The sequence below is a fragment of the Argentina silus genome (assembly GCF_951799395.1).
Source record: "Argentina silus genome assembly, chromosome: 3".
In the NCBI taxonomy this organism is placed as follows: domain Eukaryota; kingdom Metazoa; phylum Chordata; class Actinopteri; order Argentiniformes; family Argentinidae; genus Argentina; species Argentina silus.
The window spans coordinates 16440607-16467872 of record NC_139657.1 but is presented as its reverse complement, the minus strand read 5'-3'; the positions used below and the strand labels follow the sequence as shown (position 1 = coordinate 16467872).

Here is a 27266-nt window from a genome sequence, read left to right as displayed (position 1 = left end):
TCTAGATGTGGGAATAGGGAATCCTAACTTGAGATCTGCACACGTAACTCTTGACTGAGGAGTTAGGATTTGGCCTAGTAGTGTGATGAGAATGCAGGTCTGGCAGCACAGTTCACTTGACTGCACCTTTATCTTGGCCAGATTGATAGCTTGATAAGTGGGATTCATACAGCAACACAAACACACACAGTATGTTGAATAAACAATATATTTAATGTTTCAATCAGTATTAAGAATATGTGAACATGTTCCAGGTTCTGTTAGCCTGGTAGGCTGATTGTGGGCCTCCAGCAACAACATGGGCATCTGCTCCTAGTTGTGCTCAATCAGCACGTCTGCCCCAGCCTTCTAAGGACTGCTACGCTCCAGGGGACCATCCTTTGACGTCACCTTCGCACGCAAGGACAAGACACATCCTCTCACTGACACCGGACATCATTTAAATTCAGGGACGTGTTAAATATGAATGATATTCTCACAGTTCATGACAGTTCACTCACAATTGTTAGCTGGCTTGATCGATCATGTCTAGATGCTGGGATGGGGATAGAAGATAGTATTTAGTCAAAAACACTAATGTTTGGTCTCTTCATTTGAGGTGAGGGAGATTAAATGAGTATTTACATGAGTGATATGACTTTATGTTTGTTTAGCACTGGGATGAAAGGGGTGGGGGTACTCTATAGTCCAGGTTAGTGTTAAGATGCCGTTTACCTCTCCTTTGCGCTGCGTGTCTCAGGCAGGCAGCACTGTCCAGACTCCGGACGGAGTTGCTCTCCCTCACTTCTACATGTGGACTGGGCACGATCAGGAGCTTGGTTGTGTTTGCTGTACCCAGGATCTACCCACGAAAATATACATTTGTCAGTAAATTTTACCAAATCAAAACATATAACACATTATATAGGGTCTATAATGACCACATATTTTGTATTTAAAACTTACAAATGTTAAGTTCTGGCTATTCTCTTGAGAAGAAGTAACCAGTATAATACATTGGAGTGATACTATCTCTCCGGCAGGTGGCACCAAACCTCAGTATTAGTATGTACAATATTCAATGTACTGGACTGTACTATATGTGATGTTGACCCTGAATCCCAAATCAACCATTAGCCACCTGCAAGACCAACGATGTTCTAACTACAGCTAATATCAGGGGCTTGGGAACAGAAACTTGTCGTGTAAATAGAAGCAATATGGGAGGAGAGCCTCATACACCATAGCTCTGTAAATGCAAGACACAACATGCTCCAATTTAAGGTTGTACACATTGAATGTATCTTAACTATAATACTTAACCAGTATTGAACCTGCTCAAAGCTATAATCATCCTGGGAGCATATATTTGATTACCTAATATCAAAGGCTTTTGACCGAGTTATAGACCCAGAGCCATTAACCGGTCTAATTGGTGCAGCTACTGCTAACTTCAATGGTCATGAGGGGCAGGCTATGTCCCCACATTTGATATCGCAACATTGGAAGCTAGTATTGGTTCCTACCTTCAATATGTGGTTAAGGGACTTTGGAATATGGAATGTATATCATAGGGAGAAGATCCGATATGGCATATCCAATAGAATAGAATATAAGAACATTCCAAATTATATGGCAGCCAATATTAGACTAACAAGGGCTAACCTCTTCCTATGCACAGTCATTGTGTACAGTATATACATTTATACAATATACATTTATGCAGTATATACATGTATACATTTATATAGTATATACATTTATACAGTATATACATTTCAGCCTTTCATTTTCAATTCATTTGTAAACATTTCTAAAACATAATTTTTACTTTTGATATTATAGACCAAAAATCTCTTAAATCTATTTTAAAGTCAGCTTGTAACACAACAAAATGTGGAAAAAGTTCAGGGGGTGAATACTTAGTAAAGGCACTGGATTTTGTTGCTCACTGTCTTGTATCCATATTTTATTTGCTTGCATTCCCTTTTTTTTTTTTTAATGCTGTCGATTATTATCCCAATTTGTGTGTTAAGATTATGTTGTCACCGATACTTGAAATTATAATCCTGTCTTGAATAGGTATGTCGGTTCTTTTGTATATTATAAAATAAACTTATTATAAAAGAAAAAAGAATATAAACTGCTAAATGGTAAAACCTCCACTTGGCCTGTCAGGGCAAGGTGGAGCTAAGCGGAGGGGGTCTCTATCCCTTTCTTCCATGAATCAAGCTACCCATATTAAAAGTAGGGGGGACCGGGGAATGTAACATTGGTCAATTGTAACAGCCTGCTTTTCTCCAATCAGAAACAAGTTAGAGAGATGAAACTCAGTCAGTGCGTGCACAGTTAGCATTTCAATCAAATATCTCACCATCTGCAGGTTTTATTGGGCAAATACGTTTTTGAGGGGTAAATGTAACTTTTTCCACTGCCTGTGTTTTTAATAACGTCCAGAGTTTTGATATCCAAGAATCCAAATCAATATTTGTATGAACACTGTTATATTGGCTAAACATTGACATGATTTACATGACGTTGTGTCAACTTGTTACATTTGCACAATGTTACATTTGTCCTCAACTAAGCCGCTTAAGACAAAACTAGCTATTTTAACTTAGAGATGGTATGAATTATACACAAATCTATCTTTTGATAGCCTTGGGATGGTAGAGTGTAAATCAAGTTGTAAATGGGTATGGTCTGAGTACTATAAGTTGCCGTTCTGACCTAGAGACCATTGCAGAGCCATAAAATGCCTCTCTAGTCATTCAATGTCTCTACACTGTCTTGACTGGAAACACATAGAACTCAGAACAGCAAAACATTCTGGGAGCTAAGTGAGTTTATTTGGTGTATTTATAACGTCTCGTCCTGGTTCTTAGTTTATGTTTGTCTTTGTTTCATGTGATTCTTCTTTTTTTTTTTCTTGTTTGTTTTGTGTTCCTCACCATGTCTCTCGTTTCAGACACTTCACCACCTGCCCTTGTGTGTTTCCTGCCTGTGTGATTGTCGAACCCGCCCTGATTGGATTCACCTGTTCCTCATCATCTTTCCTTGTGTATTTAGTCTGTGTGTTCCCCTGTCTCTGTGCCAGTTCATCATTGTACCTTTGTGTCTTTACCTTCCCAGCAGTCTACTAATGTTAAGTATGCCTGGTTTTTTGATCTGCGTGTTATTTTGACTTTGCCTTTTTGACTACTCCTTATCGGATATCTGTTTTCTCTTTGAACTGAATACCTGTGTACCGTACCCTGCCTGGTCTACCCCTTATTGGATTATATGCCTTTCACCTGACTGACTACCTGTGAATTGTACCCATGTGAAAGTGAAGACTAAATTCGTGCGTTTGAGTCCTTGTCTGAGTTACTCCAGTCGTGGTATTATGTAGGTGTTACAATTGACCCTCTTCAATGTTACAAATTGTCCCAAGCAATAAGAAAAAAAAAAAGAACGTAAGTTCTCCCCAAAGAATGTAAGAGTGCCGCTGTGCCAAGCTGTTAACTTGGCGGACTGCCCTCAGGGAAAGTGGCTATGTAAGGGGTTGATTTGGGACTGAGTGTATAACAGTAGTAACCTACGTGATGAGTGGCCCTGCTGATGAGCGTGGGGGCGTTGTAAGAGTGTTGGGTCTGCTGGTCCTCACAGCTGCCGTACACCACCACTACGTCCTCCATGGTGCCGTCGTACACGTCAAACTTCCTGTTCACCTCGACATCCATCAGGTAGGCCTGCGCTACGTGGGCACTGATCTTCTGGTAGTTCCACCCCTGGGGAGGTAGAAGTCAATACTGTAGCTAAAGACGAGTTGTCAGTCTGGAAGAGTTTGTAGCTTAGAACATGATGTATCGAGAGTTATATGCAAATGGAAGTTACAGTTCGCAGAAGTCACAGTTGGGCCACCAGTGTGACGATGTCGCAGGAGACCCGATCACAACTGTAGACTACTTTTCTACCCAGTCTCAATCCCACTGAAACCCAACATACTTACTGCTGTCACGCATGAACATTCCTAACTTTCATTCCGTAATCATTCTGTTACATTATTAAAGCCGACTCGCGCTTATTCATGTTAGACTGCGCTAAGACAGTTGTCCCTTGTTTCTCTGCGCTGTGAGAGAACGTGTGACCTGCAATTCATGAGCTGCTATAATAAACTTGATCTTACCAATCTATCTGAAGAGGCAAACCATTCTCTTTTCAAACATCCTTCACAGCTCTTCTCGCCCTCTTGTGGTGGCTTTCGGCAGCACTTCACACCGTGTGTACGGTGCGCCGGCGGCTTTAAGGTGTTCTCCACTGCAGCAGCGGTGTGCTGGTATTAAACCGCTGCCAACTGTATGATCAGTTCTGCAGAATGTGGTTTGATGCTTACTTGTATGCTCAATCTGTCTTGCGTATGCTGCGTTCTGTTTGTTAGCTGTACGTTGAGCACACACCGAGATCTTCAGTTTGTGCTAAAGAAGTATCCCCCATCTAAAGAGGTGAGAGTACCTGGTAAGAGATGTGCTCCATGAAGGTGCTGATGCTGATCTTGATGGCCATGGACAGCCAGATCTTGTACTCCAGAGACGGGTGCTCAGGGAAGACATCGAAGGCCTCAAACAGGGAGTCGATGGCGATGAAGCAGGCCTGGGGAGAAACAGGAAATGATCACCGTTGGTTGTAGTGTCACTGCTGCCCTATTCTCTTCTATTATAAGCTTCTGAGGGGAGTCTACGGTGGGGCAAATTTCTCAATACCAAGCCAATTCGGAGAAACTGTCTATAACAGCATGTCTTATGTGAAAAATAAATATTTGATGAAACATTCAGGATTTTATCCTCTTTTAAGGCCCATTAGACAGACCTGCGTGGCAGTCTCACACGTGACGGTCATCTCCATGCGCTGCTGAGTCAGACAGTTGAGTTCCCCCAGGATGGCTCCGCAGCTCCTGTAGTCTGTCAGACGGGTCTTCTCCCTGGAACGCTTCCCTCCCAGATTGGGGGGTCCTCCTGTGATCTGGAACACAGGGAGGTAAGGGACTCACACCAAGGAACTGGGTAACTAAAATCACAAGGTTGAGGCTTTGGTAGGTTAGAGTACCTTACAATAATAGTGTTTCTCAATTCAGGTCCTGATATTGCTTGATTGATGATTGATCCTGCATATTGTATTATTCCAGTACAGCACTAACAAACTTGATTCACTTGCTCAAGGGTTTGATGGTTAGTTGCATAGATAGAGAGAGCAAAGACAACAAGCATGATAGCTTATATACATGAGGCTCTGACATTATATTGTACAAATAATACTGACAGAACAGGAATATCTTATATATCCAGGAGATGTGTTGTACAATGTAACAACAACATTAAATCTGAGGTTGTGTAAATGTAACAATCCCCTCTTGAAGAATGGTCATCAGTGTGACCCAGGCAGGACTGAGGTGTTAGAGCCAGGGTGCTGAGAGTGAGGGTGAGAGCTGGCCCAGCTTACATCTCAAGGAACAAACCCCTGCACTACAATGCACATCATGCCCTCTCTGAGTCACACAGCGTGTCAGGATGATTGATTACACACACACACACACACACACACACACACACACTGTGAAATGATTTGTCTGAATCATTCAAGGATAATGAGAGATATGTGTTCATGTATGCAGTAACAAAAGGCTAGACCTGGAAGAGGTGTTTGTGTTTTTAAAAAACCCTACAAACCTTCCTGTTTGAAGGTAGACTCTGGGATTTGACATCACACCCGTGAAAATAGAGCAACTTTTGTCAAAGTGAAATGAGATTGTAACTTATTTCACTGCCCTCCGACATAATACTGTTAATACAGTACATAATACAGTTACATTAAAATGTGACCAATCAGGCTAAACAAATCTTGTCTCACACTTCTGTATCAAATACAATACTGTAGCAACCTTGAACTCTATTCAACACTTTCCCCTCTATTCTTACAAATGCAACAGGTGAATCATGTACAATATACCATAATAAACTATTAAAAGTTAAAAAGTCTTCTTTCAATCCTACCACCATGGAAATATCACCTCCTCCAAACCTGCAAATTTTGCAAACAAACATATCCTATTATCTGTCCTTTAAGTCTTATTTTTACATATATGGTTGTCCCCCTTGAATTGTAGTTTTAGTGAAATACAACCACTGTTACCCAAACACCACTACCATACAACATTCAACTACACTCAGACTAGGAACAGCATAGTGTACAATCAAATAGAGTAGAATAGAACAACTTGCTCTATCCAAATGACATTAGTAGAAGGACAATATAGGAAGCATGATCACCAATGTCTCTAAACACAACATAATGCTCTTGAAACAAGAGGCTTTTTGCTGTCTTGAAAACAAAAATTACAGAAATTATAATTGTATACGTAATGTTCTGACGCAAACATTTGAGCCCATTTTTGTATTCAGAGATAAAGAGTTGTCATAGAAAAATGGGTATACAGAATCTGTAAGATCGCACGGTAAGGGAAGGTGTCTCTACAAAGAGAGGGCTATTAGTCCCAATCTTTCTAAATAACCCATAATTGTAGTGTCACACCATAATGTGTTGAAATTGCTTATACTGTATTGTGTTCCATTTTAAGGTGACTAAAATGACAAGTGATTAAGTGTAATTTGCACACATTATTAATAGCATGTGTATACTTTCTGTTGTAGTCTACCAAGAGTTCATGTACAATAGGGGAGAGTGATAATTAGTTCTGACATTTAACATGTGTTAAAACATATATAATTAATATATTTAGTATTCAACTAAATATCTGATCTTTATATCTGTCTTTATTTTGTTCTTTAGGAAAATACTGTGATGTCTCACCGCAAAGACATTCTTTGACCTAACTAAGTATTACGTTGGAGTTTAAAAGTATATGGTCTTTAGGGCTGATCTTGATACAAGTATTGACAGTTTGATCCAAAAACGGGTAAGCACGTTTTACTGCACATTAACCAAGATGACTCACATATTGTGTATGTCTCTGGACTATGTCCAATGTCAGTGAAAGTACTGGTTCATATAAGGCTAGAAACCTTTTTAGAAAAAAAAAAGGAACTGCAGAGAGCTGATGTCAGTGGTTGATGTGCGCAGATGTTCAGAGAACATCTTGATGAAGACTTTTTTTTTTTTTTTTTTTTTTTACATGTAAATGTGCAAGTTAGACCTGTCTGCAACCCTGCTGCTCCATCCCTCCTCGACTACTAAACCTCAGATCTGAAGCCCATCAAGACGTACCTTAACCATGCCAGAGACAATCAAGAATATTCCTTGAGGGTCGTCGTTCTCTCGTATTATGGTGTCTCCATAATCAAAGAACAGCAGTTTGGCCACCCTCTGAAATAGCAGTGATGCATCAAAAACACTCGAAAGAACTACTGTCCGCAGATTTTTAAAAAAAATGTAAATGACTTGTTTTAAGGAAACTCATAGGCTACATGAGATTGGCAATACAAGGCAAGTGTGTGGGCGTTGTGATGCTTGTACCTTGATGAACTGGATCTGGGTGACATCTTTGTTGAGCCAGGGCAGACTCTGCAGAAGCTCTTCTGCTGTTGGCGCTTCGATGGTTGGTGGGAACTTGGTCAGTTTCTTCATCTTTATTTCAATCATCTGCCAAGAGGAGATGATCAGCAAATGTTTATAAATGCTACTGTATGAGTCAACAATATTACAAATCAGTCTGGAACAGAAGGAACACAGAAAGGGGATTATAGTCATTGGGCCATTGTACTAAATGGCAGAGGAGTGAGCTAGACTGAAGGCACCTTCTCCAGCTTGGATGACTCTATGTCGTCCAGGAGCCCCCCGGACATCAGTGTGCGTATGGCGTCTCTCTCGCTGTTCAGCACAGCTCGTATGGCCTGCCTGGTCTTCACTGAGATGGCGATCTCTGGATGGTCCCTCTGCAGCAAGCCTGAGGAGGGAGGGAGAGAGTGAGAGAGTGAGAGACAGAGAGAGAGATCTCATACTGAGTAGAGTCCTCAATCGCTCTTCCTGTCACTGGTAAACTCAGCACACTTGCTGACTGGCTTGACATCATACAACAAAGAGATTCTAAGATGCACTGACGGCATAACTGCTTACGTATTTTCCTATTCATAAACAGAAAGTACAGCTTTTTTGCATACACTTGTACTGATAGTGTGTTATCCTGCTTTGTATCTGTGTATGGCTCCCTGAGGTCACCTGATATCTGCTCTTTAAATGCTAATTAGGTGTGTTATACAGTTTCCAGAAAGATCCATCAATCCCAGCCAGCAGGAGAGCATGCTGGGAAGTGGAGAAAATGGGTCTGCAAAGCCTTATTACCGCATTGTGTCCAACTGAGCCCTTGTACTCTCCCAGAATACATTTAGGTCCTTTGAGGAGTAACCCCTGTCCTTTTTTCTGGCTTTTATGGGTGACAATGGACTGGTAGTTACGTCCCATTCCTTTTCCCTGAAGGCCCTCACTTGCTTATATTAAACGTAATCATGACACTATCTGCTGATGTGTCCCATCTCCTTTGATGGCTGTAACTAAGGGAGATTACTAAGGAAAATAAGTACAAAGAGTCATGTTCTTAGTAGACACCATACAGTAGCATACAGTGTGTATTGTTTCAAGGTAAACTAGGAAGTTATACTGTATTTTCACAACTCGACCTATATCAAATATGAATATCACATACTGTCAAGAGCACTAATGTCAGTAGGGTTATGCCCAAATAATATAAACCAAGAGGGGCGCTGCGCCACCTTGTCGACTTAGCTCCACCACTGTGTAAACGTTTCAGAGCAAATCGGTTTTGATAATACAATCCATGCGCCACCTTGTTCAAAATCATATAAAAAAAGATTTTATATGATTTTGACTCTGATTTTGACTCAACTTCTGGGGACTTATGAGTTGCTTACTTACATGTAAGCAAGATTATTGCAGACACATTATGGTGAGATAAGGCCTGTAACAATCGATAATGTAATAACACTGGACAATGTAATAAGACTGGATAATTTAATAATGTTTCATCATGTAATAACTTTAGCATTTCTAATGTTATTTTGGATGAAAAATGTAATAACTTAACATACACACGCATGCACGCACACACGCGTGGAGGTGATGGGGTTGGATATGTTATCACTCTAAAATACATTGACAGAACTCTGCAAGGACTGAGAGTTTGTGACATCAACATGGGAGTTTTAAACATATGTTGAAGCTGAACAGTGATTGTTTACATTCCTGTTAACATTGGAGTAAGCCCCTTATCTTTTGGGTTATGATGGAGTAAGACAGTAGTATTAAGATCATTAGGTATCTGTAAGTAATATTCTTCAAGAATCAATTATGGGTATATGTCATACATTTGTATTAGTTTCAGGCTATCAAACTTTTGCAAAATAAGCTTTTGCTCATGGGAGGTGTGGCCCTGTATGCCCAATCAGGTAATTTCTTGACAATATTTCTGTCTATTTAGGGTACCCACCTAGCTCAAGAGCTCCCCCACAGGTCAAATGTTCCATATAATCACTCTGATTTCCAAGCTAGCGCTTACCCTAACCATGGCCTTAAAACTTAATAAAATGCCTTGTCTTTTCTTTTTTTAATGCCAAGTTTTTAACTTTAATTTCAACATTCAATGCTTTTAATTAGTTCAGTATGAGAGGGATAATGTGCAGGGAGCACACTAATAATATTGTTCAACACAATGTCTGATCTTGTTGCAGTGTGGAGTGACAACTAAAGCCTGCTCTCAGAAGCCCTCCAGAACCAGGGTTGTAGGCCACTCTATTCTGGATAAGACTGGTGTAGATATACTGTGTTCAGAGCTTGCCAACTTGGCACTGTTAGCATGGCATGAACATTGGAATTATTACTTACAAATATCATATTTGTACTCTTACTAGCACTCACAAGTAATATTCATTGTAGCCTTCCTTGATACTGAAATATTTGGTTTGATTTATTCAATTTCAAAGTCATGTCAGGATCAAATGCTTGGAAAAGCCCTCTATTAATGGCCACTTTAGTAACAAAAACAGAAAGAATCTGAATCACATGAATTGGTCATGTGAATGGATGTCTGTCTTGACCTCTTATTGAACTTCCATTCGTACTTTTCTTACACTTTGTTGTGACCAAGTATGTCTTAAAATGTATGTAACAGAAGGTTTAAACACATATCGCAGTTATGTCCCTCATGCCCAGGAACAACTAATACTGGCTGTGTGATGTGTTATTAAGGAGAAGAGCCTTGTGCGTCGGGAGCTATGTTTTGAGAACATGAGAGAGGTGGGGAATTTAGACAACGATGGCCCCGGGGTGAGATACAAGTGTCACGGGACTAGTTATCCATCCTCTCCACGCACATGTTTTAGAAGGTCTTTTCAGTATATAACAAATAAACGACAACAAATGAACTCATCAAGTTTTGGTCAAAGAGTCTTTGGGAGCTGTGGCTTCCACTAAACAACTATTCTATTTCACCTGGGGTCTGTTGTTGCTCTCTCCTTGCAAGTTTTTTTCTGTATTTTACTTAAACATTGATTGAGTATTGAATGAACAATATTAAATGATTCATTTGATTTATTCCTATTAATGTAACACTGGTGTCTGTATCACATTCTTTATTTAAAGTGAAAAAGTATATTCCTACAACGGTGTGTGTGTGTGTGTGTATACGTCCATGCGTGTGTGTGTGTGTGTGTGTGTGTGTGTGTGTGTGTGTGTGATTGCGAGTGTGCTTAGATAATGGTTTTAGTTAATTAAGTTATTACATTATTCATCAAAAAAGGTTTTACTAACCAGACGTAATAACAGCAGCCGGATAATGTTATATAAAAAGTTATTACATTTTCCGTTTAACAACATTACATTTTCCGTTATTATTACATTATAAATGCTAAAGTTATGACATTATGAAAAGTCATTACATTATCCGGTGTTATTACATTATCAGTTGTTACAAGGCCGTGTAATCTTGCTAAACCCATAGTGACTCAACTGTACTTTGAGTGATCATCTAGATTAGCATGAGCAGATAGATGAAGATAATGTAGATACAGATACCATCCCGTACTGAACAGTAGCTTGCCTTGTCTGTCTCTTCTATTCTATCTTACCTATCTCTCTGACCGCTTGCTGTCTGTTTCTCTCTAGTATGCTTTTCAGTTTCTGCAACACAACATGGAGTATGATGAACAAGATCACACTGATCTCAAAACAGCATCAATAAACAGCAGAGGGAGCTATTATTGCCTGAATATGAGAGGTCCAAATTACATTCTTTACATTTGTATTTGGGTCTATAAACACATAGACCCAAATAATATTTTATAAAATAAAAACAAGAAATGAAATTGGACATAGAGTAGGATATGTGTAGTTTAAAAACACCTTAGATATGCTTTTGTCATCAGAGATGTGGTCGATGATCTTGCTGATGTCCTCCTCTCCTATGACGTAGCCTTTACCAATGTCATAGCCAAAGCTGAGCTGCTTGTGGATCTGAAGGTTCAAGATCGTAATGAGCTTGGGAATGAGGATCTGAAAGAAGCACACACACACACACACACACACACACACACACACACACACACACACACACACTTACAAGAACAGCTTATGATTCATATTATTATTATTATTCATATTAAATCAACACAATCCGAAAATGTACTGTACATGAAACAGACATCAAGTTGTTGCAAACCATAGTCCACAATTCAAGTTACTCTAACCAAGTCTCGAACTTGCAACCTCTGACTTGCCAACACACGTGACCGTCTCCTCAAATACCCGATGTAAACCAGCTACTGTACGCTATCGAAAAGCTAGCAATTTGACAGCACGGGTGGGTGAGTGAGTTTACCATCTCATATAGTGTATTTCATCAATTAGCTGTCCAAACAAATACCTTCAACAAACGAAGCGCCCTGGTGAGGCGAAACATCTTAGACACTCGCACGACTTTGATCATTTGAATATTGAAGTAGTTCTCTTTCAAGTCGAGGTAGTAATCAATGATGATGTCAACAGCAGCCAATACGATGATAAATATGTCAAACTGGTTCCAGTGGTTGAAAATGTAGGCTCTTCTCATGGCCAAGGCCTGTAGAAAAAGCACCGCCAACTGTCACAGAGGAGCTTAAAAACATTTGGTGTTGCAAAAACAGAACACAAAATAGACAAATGTTCCACACATCATACTAATCACAGACAAACATCTGGCACGTGTGCTGAGATAATAACGGATTCATTTGACAGTTACTGTGTCTCTTCCCCCACCTTCAGGATAGCCTCCAGTACATAGCAGCTGAAGAAGATGTAGTTGAGAGCAGTGAGCTCCCGGTCGTAGGGCTGGCTGATCTCTGGGATGAACTCCAAGATGATAGGGAAGATGTTGAGCAGGATCAACACGTAGATGAAGTACTCAAAGGGCAGACTGAACACTATCTTGTAGCACCACCTCAGCGTTGCATTTCTGAAATTAAAACATAGTGGGTCCAGTTAACAAGACCTAGATTAAACCCATTCCTTGACTGAAAAGCGTCTTCAACGGAAATAGTCCATAGTTTAGAAATGTGACTTGTTCTAGGACACAGCTTTATATGACAATTACAGCAGTCATACTGTTCCTTAACTGTGTTGTAACCTGATCTAAACCAGAACCCATAGAGACTCCCAGCCAGGCCTGTGCTGCGGTAGCTACCTACTGTACGTACCTGGACGGCTTCAGTTTGTCTACTTTGACATCATACAGCCAGTCCTCCAGTTTCCTACGAAGGTTGACGAAGAAGCCCTTCAGTTCCCAGTACTTCTTGACATCCTGGACACTCATGAACCTAAACAAAGAAAGTACAATACAGAGAGGTGTACAGTACATGATAGATAGAGCATACAGGGCATACACATTGTAGTATGACACTGTTTTCCTCAATATGAATTCAGACAGTCTTAGACAGACAGCATAATACAGTGTTTCTGCTTTCTAAAATCAGCCTTACTAATATTGCTTGGCCTATCAACATTGTCATAGGCCCCTCTTGGACTAAGAGAATAGATGCATGACCCTTAGTTAGGCAGAGATGTGTGTCAAACATTTAAGAGGTGCTCAAGCTAAGTACATAATGTGCAGCAATTACTGAGGTTAGATTCCTCCAAGTAAAAGGTGGCCCATCTGTAACACAATGACAATCAAAGAATGTCAAATGCTTGTCAATCATGGGCCTAATTTATTCAGACTAAATCTCTATCATATATATCGAAGCATGAGGGATCTCCTCCTGCAATTCTGCACCCATTTGCACCATTTTAGGTTCAAAGGAACTCGGTTGTCCGTGGGCATCAACTAGGTTAGGTCAGATTTCCTATCATAGTTTTGTTTTAATTCAGCATTATTTAACATGACTTGACATGAAACTTGACTTGAAGGATAAATGTAATTCTAAATTTAAATCACTTCCTGAATTGACATAGATTTAAGCACAACCCAGATGGGCTCTCAGACCATTGAGTGACAGCAGCGAGAGCAGCACTTACTTCCCTTTGTGATCAGTCATGTTCTCAGCTGTGTTGATGAGGGTTCTAGCTGCCTCTCTGTTCAGCATGCCAGCGCTGTACTGCCTCCAGTAGCTTGTCTACAACACACTCAGAGTAGAGTGCTAGGATCAGTTTTCCCCTTTAGATCATAATGAATAAGATTATAATGGAAGGGTGGGGACCTGATCCTAGATCAGCACTCATACTCTGAGAGGCTTTGCGGATATGGCCCCTGTTAGACAACAGTCATACTGGCTTATTATGACTCATCTGTTGTTAACCTCAAGCTAAACTTGAACATTGACCCAAGTCAATAGTTCCCTGTAAATTAAAAATGTACCGTAGCCTTTCTGCATCATTTTAACCAAATTGTAGCAGTGTATCGACAACATTATAACATAAGTGAGGGAAAGCAGAGGAGAGAACCATGATTACAGAATCAACATCATTATTTTCTCTGGAGTCTAATGTAATATCCTATTGTTTACATTGATTTTGTATTTAGAAGGGAACTTTCAACCCCTTGCTTACAGTATTTGAGTTGATTAATGTTTCCCTCCCATTTGTTTTGTATTGAACAGGTGGAATAAGAGATTCATTTGGGAATATCAAGGTGACAAACTGGCAACAGGAATACAGAGGTCAGGGGTAGATTTCCAATTCAATCAATGAGTGAACAGAATTTATATTCTAATTGACCTCAACCCTGCCACTTGTGAGAAATGGACTGGGACCAAACCTTCTGAGCCTTGAGGATGCGCATGCGAGCCTCCTCCATCATGTCCTCCAGTTCCCGTGGCGATGGTGTGTATGGGATATTCCTATCACAGTCTGGACACTTGGTCATCCTGGCCGTGGGACTGAACTCCTCAATGCTCACCTGTGAGAAAGACCATAGAGGGGGACATACCAAAAGTTGTGCTTTTACCCTATACCAGGTGTCAATTAATGGGTCGTACAGTATAGCCTAATCTTCAAGATAACAGTGTATACGCCTCTGTCACCACCTTTGATCTGGAACTTAGTTTTGTCAAAGAGAGAGACAAAAATACCCCAAAGTGTCTTGTTTCAGTTTGCTACTTTTCATTAGGTGTTCATTTGTAAGCAAGGCATGAATTTGTATATTTTAAGTAATTGTAGAACATCTGGAATCGACCTCATCTGGCCAGGAACAATACTCTGCCATTGGAATTACATTGGGAATTGTCTTTTTGGGCAGAACTACAAGTGAGAACTACAGCGGTACCGCGAGTGGCCATTAGCTTTTGCGGTGTGCCCGCCAGAAAGCCAATTGATCCCCCGGGTCACACACACAATCTGACAAAATCTAAGAATATAGAACACAGTAGCCCTTAATTCTTAGTTCTAACATCTAACTGTATGTGGCCCAGGCTTTAACGTGCACAAAGTATGGCAAGCTTACTTTTTTGGCATTTCTTAGCAATCCCAAAAGTGACCAAACAACTACAATAACTTATTACATACTGCCAATTCTCACCCAGTACTGGTCCCCCACATTCAGACCTACACTGGCCTCGTAACGATAGAAACTCATTAGAGCCATACACCACCACGTACAGTACCAGAGCTGGCCCATGAGCAAAGTTCCAACTAGCACTGGTCCCCCACATTTAGACCAAAGATGGGCCAGTAACTACTGAAATGTATCAGGGCCACATTCCTCATATCAGAGCTGGCCCATGAGCAAAGTTCCAACTCTCACCCAGTACTTGTCAACCACATTTGGACCAGGTCTGGCCCATGTAATACTTGCCGCTTCCTGCACTGAGCCATGTGTGCCACCACAAGATCTGGCTCACAATTGTCCGCTGATCTGGAGGTTGCATACCTGATCATCAGGTGTTTTGTAGGGGTCATCTATGTGAACATTCTGTTCTGCCATTTCCCAGTTGGCGTCAGCAAGGAACCTGTCAATCTTCAACAAGCTGAAGGTGTTCTGAGAGCTCTCTCTGACGCGCTGCACTGCACTGTACATGGCCATGCGCCTGGGCACAGACACGTCACACAGGCCTGCGGACACAGAGGAGAGAGAGACACTCTAAAAATGGACAGTCTAACTGCTCACTCAAGATGCCCATTGGGTTTAGTAGGCTTGATGTCTTTACATACATTACCAATACATTCTATCATTTTCTGATTTAGTTCCACTGTAAATTGGCATGGTCAAATATTAAGCTGAAGAATATTGATTGGCTTGATATTGATTTGCGTGTCAGTGCTGACTCCTCCCCACTTGAATTGGTAATTTAATTAAGAGAGTAGAGTTCTGCCAGAAGCATGACATAACATTTTATTCTTGTTAAAAAGAAATGTCCAACTGCAACCAACAACAACAACCAACCTGTCTGTCTAATATCAAATACCAGACTCAATACTAGCCTTACCTAACATTTTCAGGAACCAGATCATGGTTGTTGCATTGATGAGAAGTGTTAGCACTACCACCCCAGAAGACAGGACCAAAATCTATTACATACAGAGAAGATACATATGCTTCTGAAATAACATTTCTAATGAGACACACGAACACAAGATTATACAAGATGATTATATTATGATACAATCATCTTGATATATATTATATTATCATGATAACTATATAAACTGAAGTCATCCTCCAGGGGACTGCTGTTGTCATGACAGCATACTAAAGCGATAAGAAAGAGAGATAAACAAAAGAGGGAGACATCACCTTTTCTCTCACGTGCCGTATTTCCAGATTGGGGGACTGAAAAGCCATGAGAGTCAGACTCAAACAGAAGGCCCCTTTGGTGCCACCCCAGACACACACTGCTGCCCAGCGCCAGCTAAAGCCATAGCCAGTCCGTACCAGCAGGGGCGAGAGGACAATCAGTACCACAAGTCTAGAACACAAACACATTGCGGTTCGAATTATTGATACTTCAACAAACTAGTTTAAATGACTGAGGTATGCTTCATGTCACACTGATCTACAGTAGCACACAGTGTTGTCCTTACCTTATGATGCACATGGCAAAATAGAGCACAACAATGTTGATTAAATCATTGAGGTTCAGATGCGGAAATGCTCTGGAGATCACAAGGCCAACGATGAAGAAAATCAGGGTGTTTGCCAGATAGGTCAGCATCTCCCAGAACCTGTTGAAAAGAGACAATTATCTCTTTCGATATATTTGAGGATGAGGATGATGATGATGATGATGATGATGATGATGATGATGATGATGAATACTTTATTAATAATAACATTTGTTAGCAGCAACCAAAACATCCATTCAACATACAAAGAGCCACGGATTATTAAGCCTGAAGGAACAATGTACTGTAGGTTACAATTCATCTTTCAAATGCAGAACATGCAATAGACAAATAAATGAGTAAATCAAAATAGATGCATCAGATGTGATAATACAGACCGTAAAAGAAACACCTCAATTTCTGGGCTGAAGTTGACTGTGTCTAGGAGAAGCCCCATTATCAGAACAGCTATCACTCCTGACATGCCGATCCATTCAGCTAAATGACATGAAAACAATGTTACTCAATACTTTATAAATACAACAAATAATACTTATTTAAGCTACAAGGTATCCATCAATTGCCTATCATAAAAAAAACACACATTGGAACCACATTGGAAATTGGAAAGTGCTGCACAATAATTTCATGTTTTATCCTCTGGGATTTGTACCTTTAAAAAAACAATCCAATCCAATCCCAAAAAACTCTCTAAAAGAACATGAACAAAGCACCTTACCTAAATAAAATGTGATGTATGTCATTGCAAGGCTGATGGTTATCTCAATCAGTCCATCATTGAAGATGTAGGAAAGCCAAAACATGATGATCTTGGACATGGTGAACCCTAGGAGGGGACTGCCAAAGATTTTCAAGCACATCTTGATGGTAAAATGTGTTGCTGTGAAATAAAACATAGACACAAATATTATGTGCACTATTTATTTATTTTTTTACAATAGAATAAATCATAATCGTCTTCCATCCGCTATTACATTATTCAAATAGGAATTATAAAATGTGCAAAGTAATTACTACATTATACCTTCAATGTGATTTATATCAGTGGCAAGGTCTTTGAATGCATCAAATGTAATGAAGGAGGCGCCATCGCTGAACAACGACTCCCCCTCTATTAGGAGGATGAGCGGTTTGGCTGTTCCTGTAGAGAAGGGGAGAGTGTGTTGACTGACTCCTATCTCGCCTAGATTCTGACTCATGTCCTACTTATTATCCAAAGTACCCTATAGTGTCCCAAACAGCTACCCCAAACAATCCCACACTCCACCCCAAAATACCCCAAACATCACAGATTCTGCATATGACTGGAAATTGTTGAATTGTACTATGTACGCAGAAAGGTGTATTCTTACCGAGGCCTCGCAGCAAAGTGGTGGATATGAAAGGGTCAATAGTGCTGACAATGGCACCAAACATCATGCCGATGTACCAGTCCCAGTTGTACGTGAACACTTTCACAACCAGCGATGCTATCATACCGGTACTGAGCAGGAAGCCAGGGACTGCCAGCAGTAGCACCTGTTAAAGAAGCACTAAGTTTACATTATTTATTCATTTGATTTAGTTCATAGTTCCTAGGGACCACTTTTAGGGTTGTTAGTGACATTTTAAAGCAAGCTGCTCACCATAAGAATAGTGGAGGAAATATTGTCAAGCCTTACCTGTATTAAAGATTTCCAGAAGATGTGAGATTCAATTTCGAATGCACTACTAAATATCAACACAGGCATGAATGTGTGAATCAGTAGTTTGGGGCTGATGTTTGCAATCTCCTTTGTGTAATAATTAATCTGGAATACAATAATAATGCATATCAGCAAGAGTATTCCTAATGATGACAACTATGCAATTCAATCATTCATACGTTTAACATGTCATACACAGACACAGATTAAGCCTAGCCCTGGACTACATACCTTTTTCAATAGAAAATCTCCATTGTAGATGCATTTTAGTCAAGTATTAGGCTTAATCTGTGTCAGAGAAACTAGCCAAAGGACTCCAACGGCAGAGAATAATGTCTTTTATGTTTCGACTGGTATCTGATGCTTCTGTCCATACCTCTGGATAGCTGAAACTGAGTGCTCCCAGTAGCATGCCAAACAGGGCTAACAATACAGTGTATGGGAGTTTGAGCGCCTGCAAGATGGTTCTGACAACAGCTAAAAATAAAAAATAAAATAAAAATTTGGATTAACTAATGTTTGAGACAGGTATTTTATGATGCTGTACTTGAATTGGTTTAACATGAAAATGATACACTGGGCTAACGATGACACCTACATTTATAGCAGGCTAAAACGAATGTGTTACTTTTAGCTATTAAGAATTGCCAGGCTGTAGTGTAGTCTGATACATCATTGACCAACCTCCAAAGAGACATGCTCCAAACACAGTGAGTATGATCCCTGGTTGGTTATTCTGGCGGAATAGTTCCCAGTGGTCCCAGTGGTCGTCTGTGCCATTTACAATCGTATTCATGCTGAATTCAGGCTGAGATGCGGTCAGAAGTAAAGTCGTTTTTGGAATGATCTAACTAAGCAGTGCCGGTACTGGAAGTAGACGTGGGAGAGACAAATAACAACAACAATGGTCACATTGGTTATAATGGGTTAGCGTTTTAATATGATTCGGTTTAGGATCGCTTTCTCAAGTCGCGCTCAAATACTGGTCTCAATTATTTCCCGCTAGCGCCGCGGGTTGGCTAGCTAACCAACGGTTTATAATGTGTCAATGGGCAAGGCAAACTAACAAGACAACTCAATGGAACTTACCTCACAGAATAAGGGTTTGTATTTTCGGAATTCACTAAAATTCAATATGATCATGAGAGGTGAGGGGAAACGATTACACTTTCATTGATTTATGAGCTCCAAGCTAGCCGGATATTGCTAAACTAGCTAACTTACTGAAGGAGCGATTTGTTCTATCTCAAACGACTGCGTCATATATTTTCACGCGCACACATGACGTCATTTATGAAACTAATTGTTCGTGATCGGTGGGCTTTTATTCCCAAAACATCATAGACATCATTGGATAGAAAGCATGAAATAACATCTAATATGCATTCTATTACTTTCAGAAGTGTAATAAGATCAGCACTAGCCAGTGCACCATTGAAATAATGTGTGATCATTGCAAAGGACGCAGAGGACATGGGGTCTCAATGAAATTAAGGGTTGGTGCTTTTATATCATACAACATTTCACCCAATTGATGAGTGTAGCCTGCTTGTTGAATTGTTGTATCCGTAAATGTATGCATTTGTACATTGGTGTGTTGTGTTACTGTTGTTTTTTCCATTATTGAAGGCTTTGCTTCACTTCATCCGTGATTTGTGTTAATCTTACAGGAGGTTAGAAACAAACTGGCATGCGCTGATGATCAGCTTGCAGAGGTTGAGACAATGTTGGGCTGCACTGCAGTGTTGCCTCATAGAGGCCTGCATTCTGAGAGAAGGGGAGAGAGATCTTCTGAGTCTGCACATCAAAGTCTACACACATCTGAAGTTGCACCTCCCCAACCATCACAACTGTGCACAGTCCAGTTCAACTATGGTGGCAGATGTGGATGTGTTGTAATGATCAAGGATGGAATAACAGCGCTGTTCCTTCCTGCCAAAACTCCTACATGTAAACTGTGTGGTGTTCAAATGCACCGCCAACAGCCAACATGCTGTTACAGGCCTTTGCAATTTGATACAAGACAAGGAAGAGAAATCGAAGATTTTAAATGCAGGTATATAAGCCTTTAGAATGCATATTAGTTCTATCCATGTATCTGTTGAAGATAGTCTTAGGTTCAATCAATTGTTGATTATGACCATATAGCCAAATACATCTGTCATAGTCCTATAAGGTTTATGTATTGAAGGACCAGGGTGAATGTACTGTAAAGGATTGTTATACATACATATGTTCTCCTCAGTAACCTCTCCCTGAAAAACTTTTCAACCAATGGTGTGATCAACTTTTCAACTAACAGTGCAATCAGCATCCATGTCATCAATGTCAAAGGAGACAGCAGCCATAGATCTTCAGCATTGAACTCTTTGGATGTACTCCGTCTTCCATCTCATAATAGACTAGAGCCTTGCTGCTCAGCAACTGGAACTTGTTACAATAGAGGATTTCTCACACAGACCAGAGTCGAAGGGACACAACCAGTCACAGACCTAACAATGCCCATTACAGGAGAAAAGCTAATGGAGGGTAGGCTGAATGCTGGAAGAAAGGAAAACCCAACACCTGAAGAGGGACAGACCATTTTGAGAAAATCTCGAAGGTTTATGGTGCCCTTGTTATACGTTGTTGGTGTACCAATTTGCACGCTGTTGGTTGCTGTCCATTACTGCCACTGGAACGGTGTGGCAACGCCGTGGCATACTGATAGTTGTTACCGCCCTCCATTTTAACTGGAAATTACAAATGATAGAATGACATTTTCATGTACTGTAATTCATGTATGAAATGTCAGGTTTGTTCAGTCAATAAAGCACGCCATTGTAACAAGTTGTTTTTGCCCTTTTAACTGCTCACCATTTCCTGAACTTTGCTCATTTTAGCACATAATTAGGCAAAGTAACTTTCTGGTGGGGTAATGTTTCATGGCAAGTAATGACACATCTGAAAACTTTTTGTTGTGGGCTAGATAATATGTTCGGTTTTTTTAGGTGAGATGTTTCAATACAAATGTATCTGCAGCACAGTATAGGAAAATGTACCATGCATTGTTTGGAGATAGACCACATATCACTATTTTTTCTACATGGCATGGTTTTCTCATCAAATGACATCCTATATTTTAAATTGACCTGACAAACTAATATCCAATTAGTTTTTATTATTTAAAAAATATATATATATATCATCTCTCTGCTTTAAGGAGAACTGTTGTACATTCAGTTTGATCGCTCACTGAGACTCCAACCAACATCCTGAAAGATTCAGTGATATAATTGCAAGGCTTGTATAATTGTATAAAGGCCTATACATGTGATGTTCTTGATGATATCATATGATGTTCCATTCGTAAGAGAAAATGATCCGAATTTCATAACTGTTGTCCTATTCAACGTCCTATAAGGCAACAAAGAGAACATGATCTTATTGTAATTTTCTCCTCATCGTGACATCGTTTCCTCCTCTACTTTTTTTCTTTTTTTAAGCTTGGTGTGACGTCACAATTTGAGCAGGTAGCCTACGCCTTTGATCGTCTTTTTTTTGTATTAAGGGGTTATAAAAGGCAAACTAAATCCAGTCCCAAACGAAGCACTACGAGGAGATAGAAGATCATTCCAAAAATAATTCTTATAACGTTATCTTATTCTAAGAGGTAATCAGAGAGCCGTAAAAACTTTTAAAGTATTTTAACGTCTTGTATTCTTGGAAAAAACTTCAATCTTTATGGTAAGACGCTACAATACCTGTTGTATGTGTTGGGACTATAATGTTTTGAAATTGATAGTTGTTTTCGTTGATGAAATAGCATTTTTGTTTATCTTTCCTTAGATGCAGAAGTGTATTGGTGTTGTGTGCGTAGCACTGATATTTTGCGCAACTCTGTCGGAGACTATTGGATTAGTCATTGCGGTAGGTCGGCATATTATTACATTCCTTGGGCGAAATATTGTATTTCATGTCATCTTCTCATCAACAACATGTATATATTATATAATATAACAAGAATTATATAAAACTTACTTACTTACTACATTTTAAGAAATAAATGACAATAATGAAAGGCATTGGGAATCTATCCGTTTTTCTTGGGTCATAGCACAGTTATCATTGTGAATATTAAATCCTTTATCATTGATTTATTGATTTTATCTGTGTGGGTGTGGGTGTGGGTGTGGGTGTGGGTGTGTGTGTGTGTGTGTGTGGGTGGGTGTGGGTGTGGGTGTGGGTGTGGGTGTGGGTGTGGGTGTGGGTGTGTGTGTGTCTCTCATCACAGGCAAAGGAGAAGCGAGGTTGGACTCTGAACAGTGCTGGCTATCTCTTGGGTCCCCGTGAGTTACTGTCATTTAAAACTGCACATACTGTACAACACATACACTCTCACACTAATATGCTACTATCATCAGATTTTAACCCAAGCATACATACCTGTACTGAGAATTTAACCAAACTATATAAACATGCACACCTGTACTGAGAATTTAACCAAACTATATAAACATGCACACCTGTACTGAGAATTTAACCAAACTGTATCAACATACACACCTGCACTGTTTCCATTATCATGCTCTTTTTCATATTTTACCCCCATTCTAGGCCTATATTTTCACATTTCACCTGTGCGATGAAGCATGGATTTCTATTTATTGGGTGACTCTATTAGGCTCTTTAGTCTTCATCCTTAGATAAGGATAGAGGTCATGCAGTGTGGCGTACCTCTGTCTTAAGACATTTTGGAATCACATTTGCATTAAGTTGCTCATAATATGTTGTGACATGGACATTTAGTTATTGCTTAGTCATTTGACATTTGGACATTGAGTGGTTTCTTTTGTTACACAAGTGGAGCAGGGACTGTTCTTATTTGAACATGCGTTATTTATTTTTTTAAAACAATCAAGTCCATTATTTTGAATCACTTTTGAATCAGTTTTATGGAACAATAAGTTAATACAATGTTCTGTTTGTTTTAGTAACAGCGTTTTAGAGTAATAACAGTGTAATGAGTAATTCTCCACACTAATTATTAGAAACATCTCAATATTATATATATATATATATATATATATATATATATATATATATATATATATATATATATATATATATATACATATATACATACATATACATATATATAATGTCCAAATATATATATACAGGGTGCACTCCTTTACTTCATGGGCACAAGTGCGTACGTGTTTTAAGATCAGGTAAAATGCCATCATCCCTGTGTTTCAGGTCGTATTGATCACCTAATACAGATAAAGGATTCTCCCGTTGCAAGGGGGAGAGAAGAGCTGCTTGGTCAATGTAAGATAGCTCCTGCAGGACGTTGAAGTCAGCAGGGGAATTGCTCTGTGACACATTGCTCTTTGTGCTTATGAATTGTTTGCAGAGTGAACATACTGAAAGACTCATATAGGCCTATGCAATGTCCAATCGTTTACTAGATAAACAAAAACAAGAAGATCCTTTAGAAGATTCTTTCATTACTTATTTGCCAGTATAGGGGTTCTCTTGCAACCATAGTCACAGTCATTACTTTATTTATTTACCTATGTATAAAATCATACTGGAGTTTTTAATCTCAGAGATGCATTATGTGAATGAGAAGATTGATGGACCAATGATCACGTCATTTTCTGCATGTAATTATATTGTACTTCATGCACACTGTATGTGGATAAATGCATCAACTGCTTAGGGTCACAATTCAAGGACTACAATTAGTCTTTGATAATTTGTGCACTTACGTAATTGGTTAATAAATTTTTTCTTGCCCCTCTTGACCTCAGTAAACATTGGGATATGGTATATTGTGGTTGCAATAGTTGTCTGATCTGGTGGGCCTTACACCTGTAGCTGTAGTACAAAAGAAAAAAAAAACTCTCAGATGGACAGACAGTATTCAATATTCTCACCTCATGTTCCCTTCTGCTATTTTTGTTTTTGTTGGTCTTTCTGTTGTTGTTTCTTAGCATGTGGAGGGAACCTGGCTTAATGTTCTGATTTTTAGGTTGTTGGATTTTTTTTCTCCATTCATGACATGTGCATGTGCCTTTGCTTCATGTATTCCATTGTTGAAAAACAGTTCTAAAGCAATTCCGTGACTCAAGCCCTGCAGGTTGCTCTTCAGAATCTTGACAATTGAAACAAAACAAAAGAAACACACCCACAGAAGTTACAAGGGTGTGCTGTATCATAGGCTGTCATGTCAGGGCGGGGCATGTTTAGGCAGGGCTGCGGTGTATACGTCTGTGCGATGCAGATGCAGATGCAATGGGATGTCATCTAAGGCATGGCTAACTGTGGCTTTTGTTTTGTCGTTCAGATGGCATCGACGGCCACAGGATCCTAAGTGACAAGCATGGCCTTGCTGGAAAGAGAGACATGCCACTGGATGAGGACTTCAAATCAGGTGAGAGTCAAGAGAGTCAAGTCAAGTCAAGACAAGTGTACTTCATTATAATTCATTTGGTAAGCTTCACACATTTAAACCTCATGTAACATTAGAAGAACAACAGAATTATAGACATATACAAATATAACACATATACAGTAGAGCAGCACAGAGGAGGATATCAGCCAATATAGTCAATAAGAAAAATGTAAATGGGAAAAAATGATGACGAGGTGACCACTCACTATTTAATTGGCCCATGGGAGGAAAAACACAATGTTTCGAGTGGACAAAGCCTCATCATCCCTAAGCCCTACACCCTGCTTCCTTTCTCCTGAATACAGCGGAGATTACATTTGAGCCCTGAGTAGTGCCCTATGAAGGTCACTATTGCCACATTGAAATATGTCTGCTTTGCTCAGTGTAGCCAACCCTTCTCATAAAAGTGTGTTCCATTTTCACAGGTGCCTTAAGAATAGCTGATGAAGATGTAATACACACTGTCATTGACTTCTTATCATACCTGAAACTGAAAGGTGAGTTCACAATACGTCTCAGTTATTGTACAGTAGTTTACAAATGCGGCTGGTAATACTGACCATAATCATCTACTATATCAGGTCTTACAGGAATTACAAACAGACACATTCTTACTCTATCAAGAGTATTATGTCAGACAGTGTAATGCATGAGTGTGAGTGTCTGGGAAGGTTTTTTTTAATTCTTTTTGATATTGACTTGATATTCAAAAATGCAATAAGAAATGAGTGTTTATAGTCACACATATCTGGCTTTAAATAGTAAGAACTTACCTGGAACAGAGCACTTTACTATCATCATCATCATCATCGTCGTCTTAGTTACAAAAACATGAAGATAGCCTGGATCCAGATCTGTGTGTGCTTTAGCCAAACCATACAGTATAACTGGCTAATGTTGTCTGGGCAATGTCAGCTATAGTTGTTATAGGAATTGGTTAAACCGCAAAGATCTGGAGCCAGACATGTATGCTCACCTGTCTGTATATTTGATTATACCTTGCAGAAATCGGAGCCTTGGAGAGCTTGACTTCCTCTCTCACATCAGAAGAGATGGGTCAGCCCTAGTTTGGTCTGAACCTATTCAGATTCAACATTCAGTGGTCTCTCCTCTATGCTTCTTCTGTCTGCTGACTAAAGTGTATCTGCTCATTTACCATTCTACTGGGTACTGGTGTCATCACCATAACAGTCTAATCCACTACACAGAATAACTCTATGTTCATATTATAATTTTGAATTTAATAAAAATGTGAATGGCATTGGGATGATTTTGTATTTCTTCCATAAATGATGTGTATTTCATCACATACTGTAAACATTGAGATTACACAGATGAGACAGAGTCTCTTTTTTGTATATGATTTACTGTATTTATTGGCTTTCATTTTGAAAGCTCAACCAATAACATAAATATTATTTTATACAATAACAATCCCCAAACACACCACCCCACACACATTTTGTAGATGTGTATGCGGCTATGAGTGTGATCATCCTGTATAGTATACTGTATCACAGGTTATATACATAACATACATAACCTATTTTTCTAAATGGATTATTCCAAATGTGACACAAATCAAATGGATCATGATCTACCTTGGTGACTAATAGACTGTGTCTTCTTTGACTGCTTTTGCTCTTAAAGGTCTTTATCATGGCCTCAGTAGTCACCATCTTCAGAGCAGTAGATACAGTATGTCGATGTCTGCATTGTTGATGAGGCAGCTCAACCCATCGGATCCAACTATAAATGTTACTTATTTTAATGCTGTGTCTACTGGGTTGGTTGACAACATCTGAAAAGAAAACAAGATAACATTGAGTACATGACAATGCAGAAAACATAACTTAAAACATGGAATGTTTTACAGTAAGCTACATTTTAGTCAGGAACACTCACATCTTAGTTTCAAGATTCAAGATTCAAGATTCTTGAATCTTGCATTTCAAGTATACAGTGAAATGCAAAAGTGACAGTGCCACAGAGTAGTGCAACAATAAGTTTTAAAATAAAATAAAATAAAGTAGAAATAATAAAAAATATAACCGGTATAAACAGTATTTAATATTAATATAAAATGGTTATACAATTAGGCTTGACGTATTTGGATGGCTCTGGTCTTTTCACAGCTCCCTGCCTGGGAGTTATAAACGACTACAACACATACATGTACAGTATATTACATGGCAGGGAGCTCATCCACCTGTCAACCCCTGATAGATACAGACAGAGCAGAACCAAGGCAGGTGGAGGCTGGGAGTGGTGCTGGGAACAAAACCAATAGCAACACTCTCATAGCATAGCAACAACCAACAGTACCAGCAACAATATTGTAGGCTACACAGAGGTATATAGACTGACCACTTCATCAGGCTGCTTCATCAGGCTGCATCAACATGTCACAGGTGATTGTGTCGAGTGTAAACAGCTGATCTGTCACCTGACAGAAAGCAAGCACTGACTTGGAGTGTCCTGCCTGAACTACGCTTGCTCCATTAATAGTTATTTAATTTCTACTTTATATTATTATTATTATTAATATTATTATTATTATTATTATT

General features: G+C 39.4%; 2 protein-coding genes across 2 annotated transcripts; one reads left to right on the top strand and one right to left on the bottom strand.

Annotated features, from left to right (window-relative positions):
• Positions 1–358: 358 nt before the first annotated feature.
• On the bottom strand, positions 359–20984 carry LOC310802186 (sperm-specific sodium:proton exchanger-like; the record flags this gene model as incomplete). The annotated part of the gene is made up of 25 exons (XM_083666480.1): positions 359–390; positions 715–841; positions 3561–3749; positions 4474–4611; positions 4828–4980; positions 7240–7338; positions 7489–7614; positions 7770–7918; positions 11112–11163; positions 11386–11535; positions 11906–12100; positions 12277–12472; positions 12714–12833; positions 13531–13628; positions 14270–14410; positions 15380–15561; positions 15936–16017; positions 16244–16415; positions 16531–16671; positions 16950–17049; positions 17291–17452; positions 17597–17713; positions 17925–18090; positions 18234–18362; positions 20895–20984. The coding sequence occupies 25 exons, from the start codon at positions 20982–20984 to the stop codon at positions 359–361; spliced, it is 3306 nt and encodes a 1101-aa protein (XP_083522606.1).
• A 955-nt stretch (positions 20985–21939) lies between these two features.
• On the top strand, positions 21940–25892 carry gal (galanin/GMAP prepropeptide). Its single transcript, XM_083666684.1, has 7 exons — positions 21940–21983; positions 22086–22166; positions 22531–22585; positions 23499–23570; positions 24592–24678; positions 25125–25196; positions 25705–25892. Exons 1-7 carry the CDS (start codon positions 21981–21983, stop codon positions 25764–25766), a joined length of 432 nt encoding a protein of 143 aa, XP_083522810.1. The 5' UTR covers positions 21940–21980; the 3' UTR covers positions 25767–25892.
• Positions 25893–27266: the final 1374 nt, after the last annotated feature.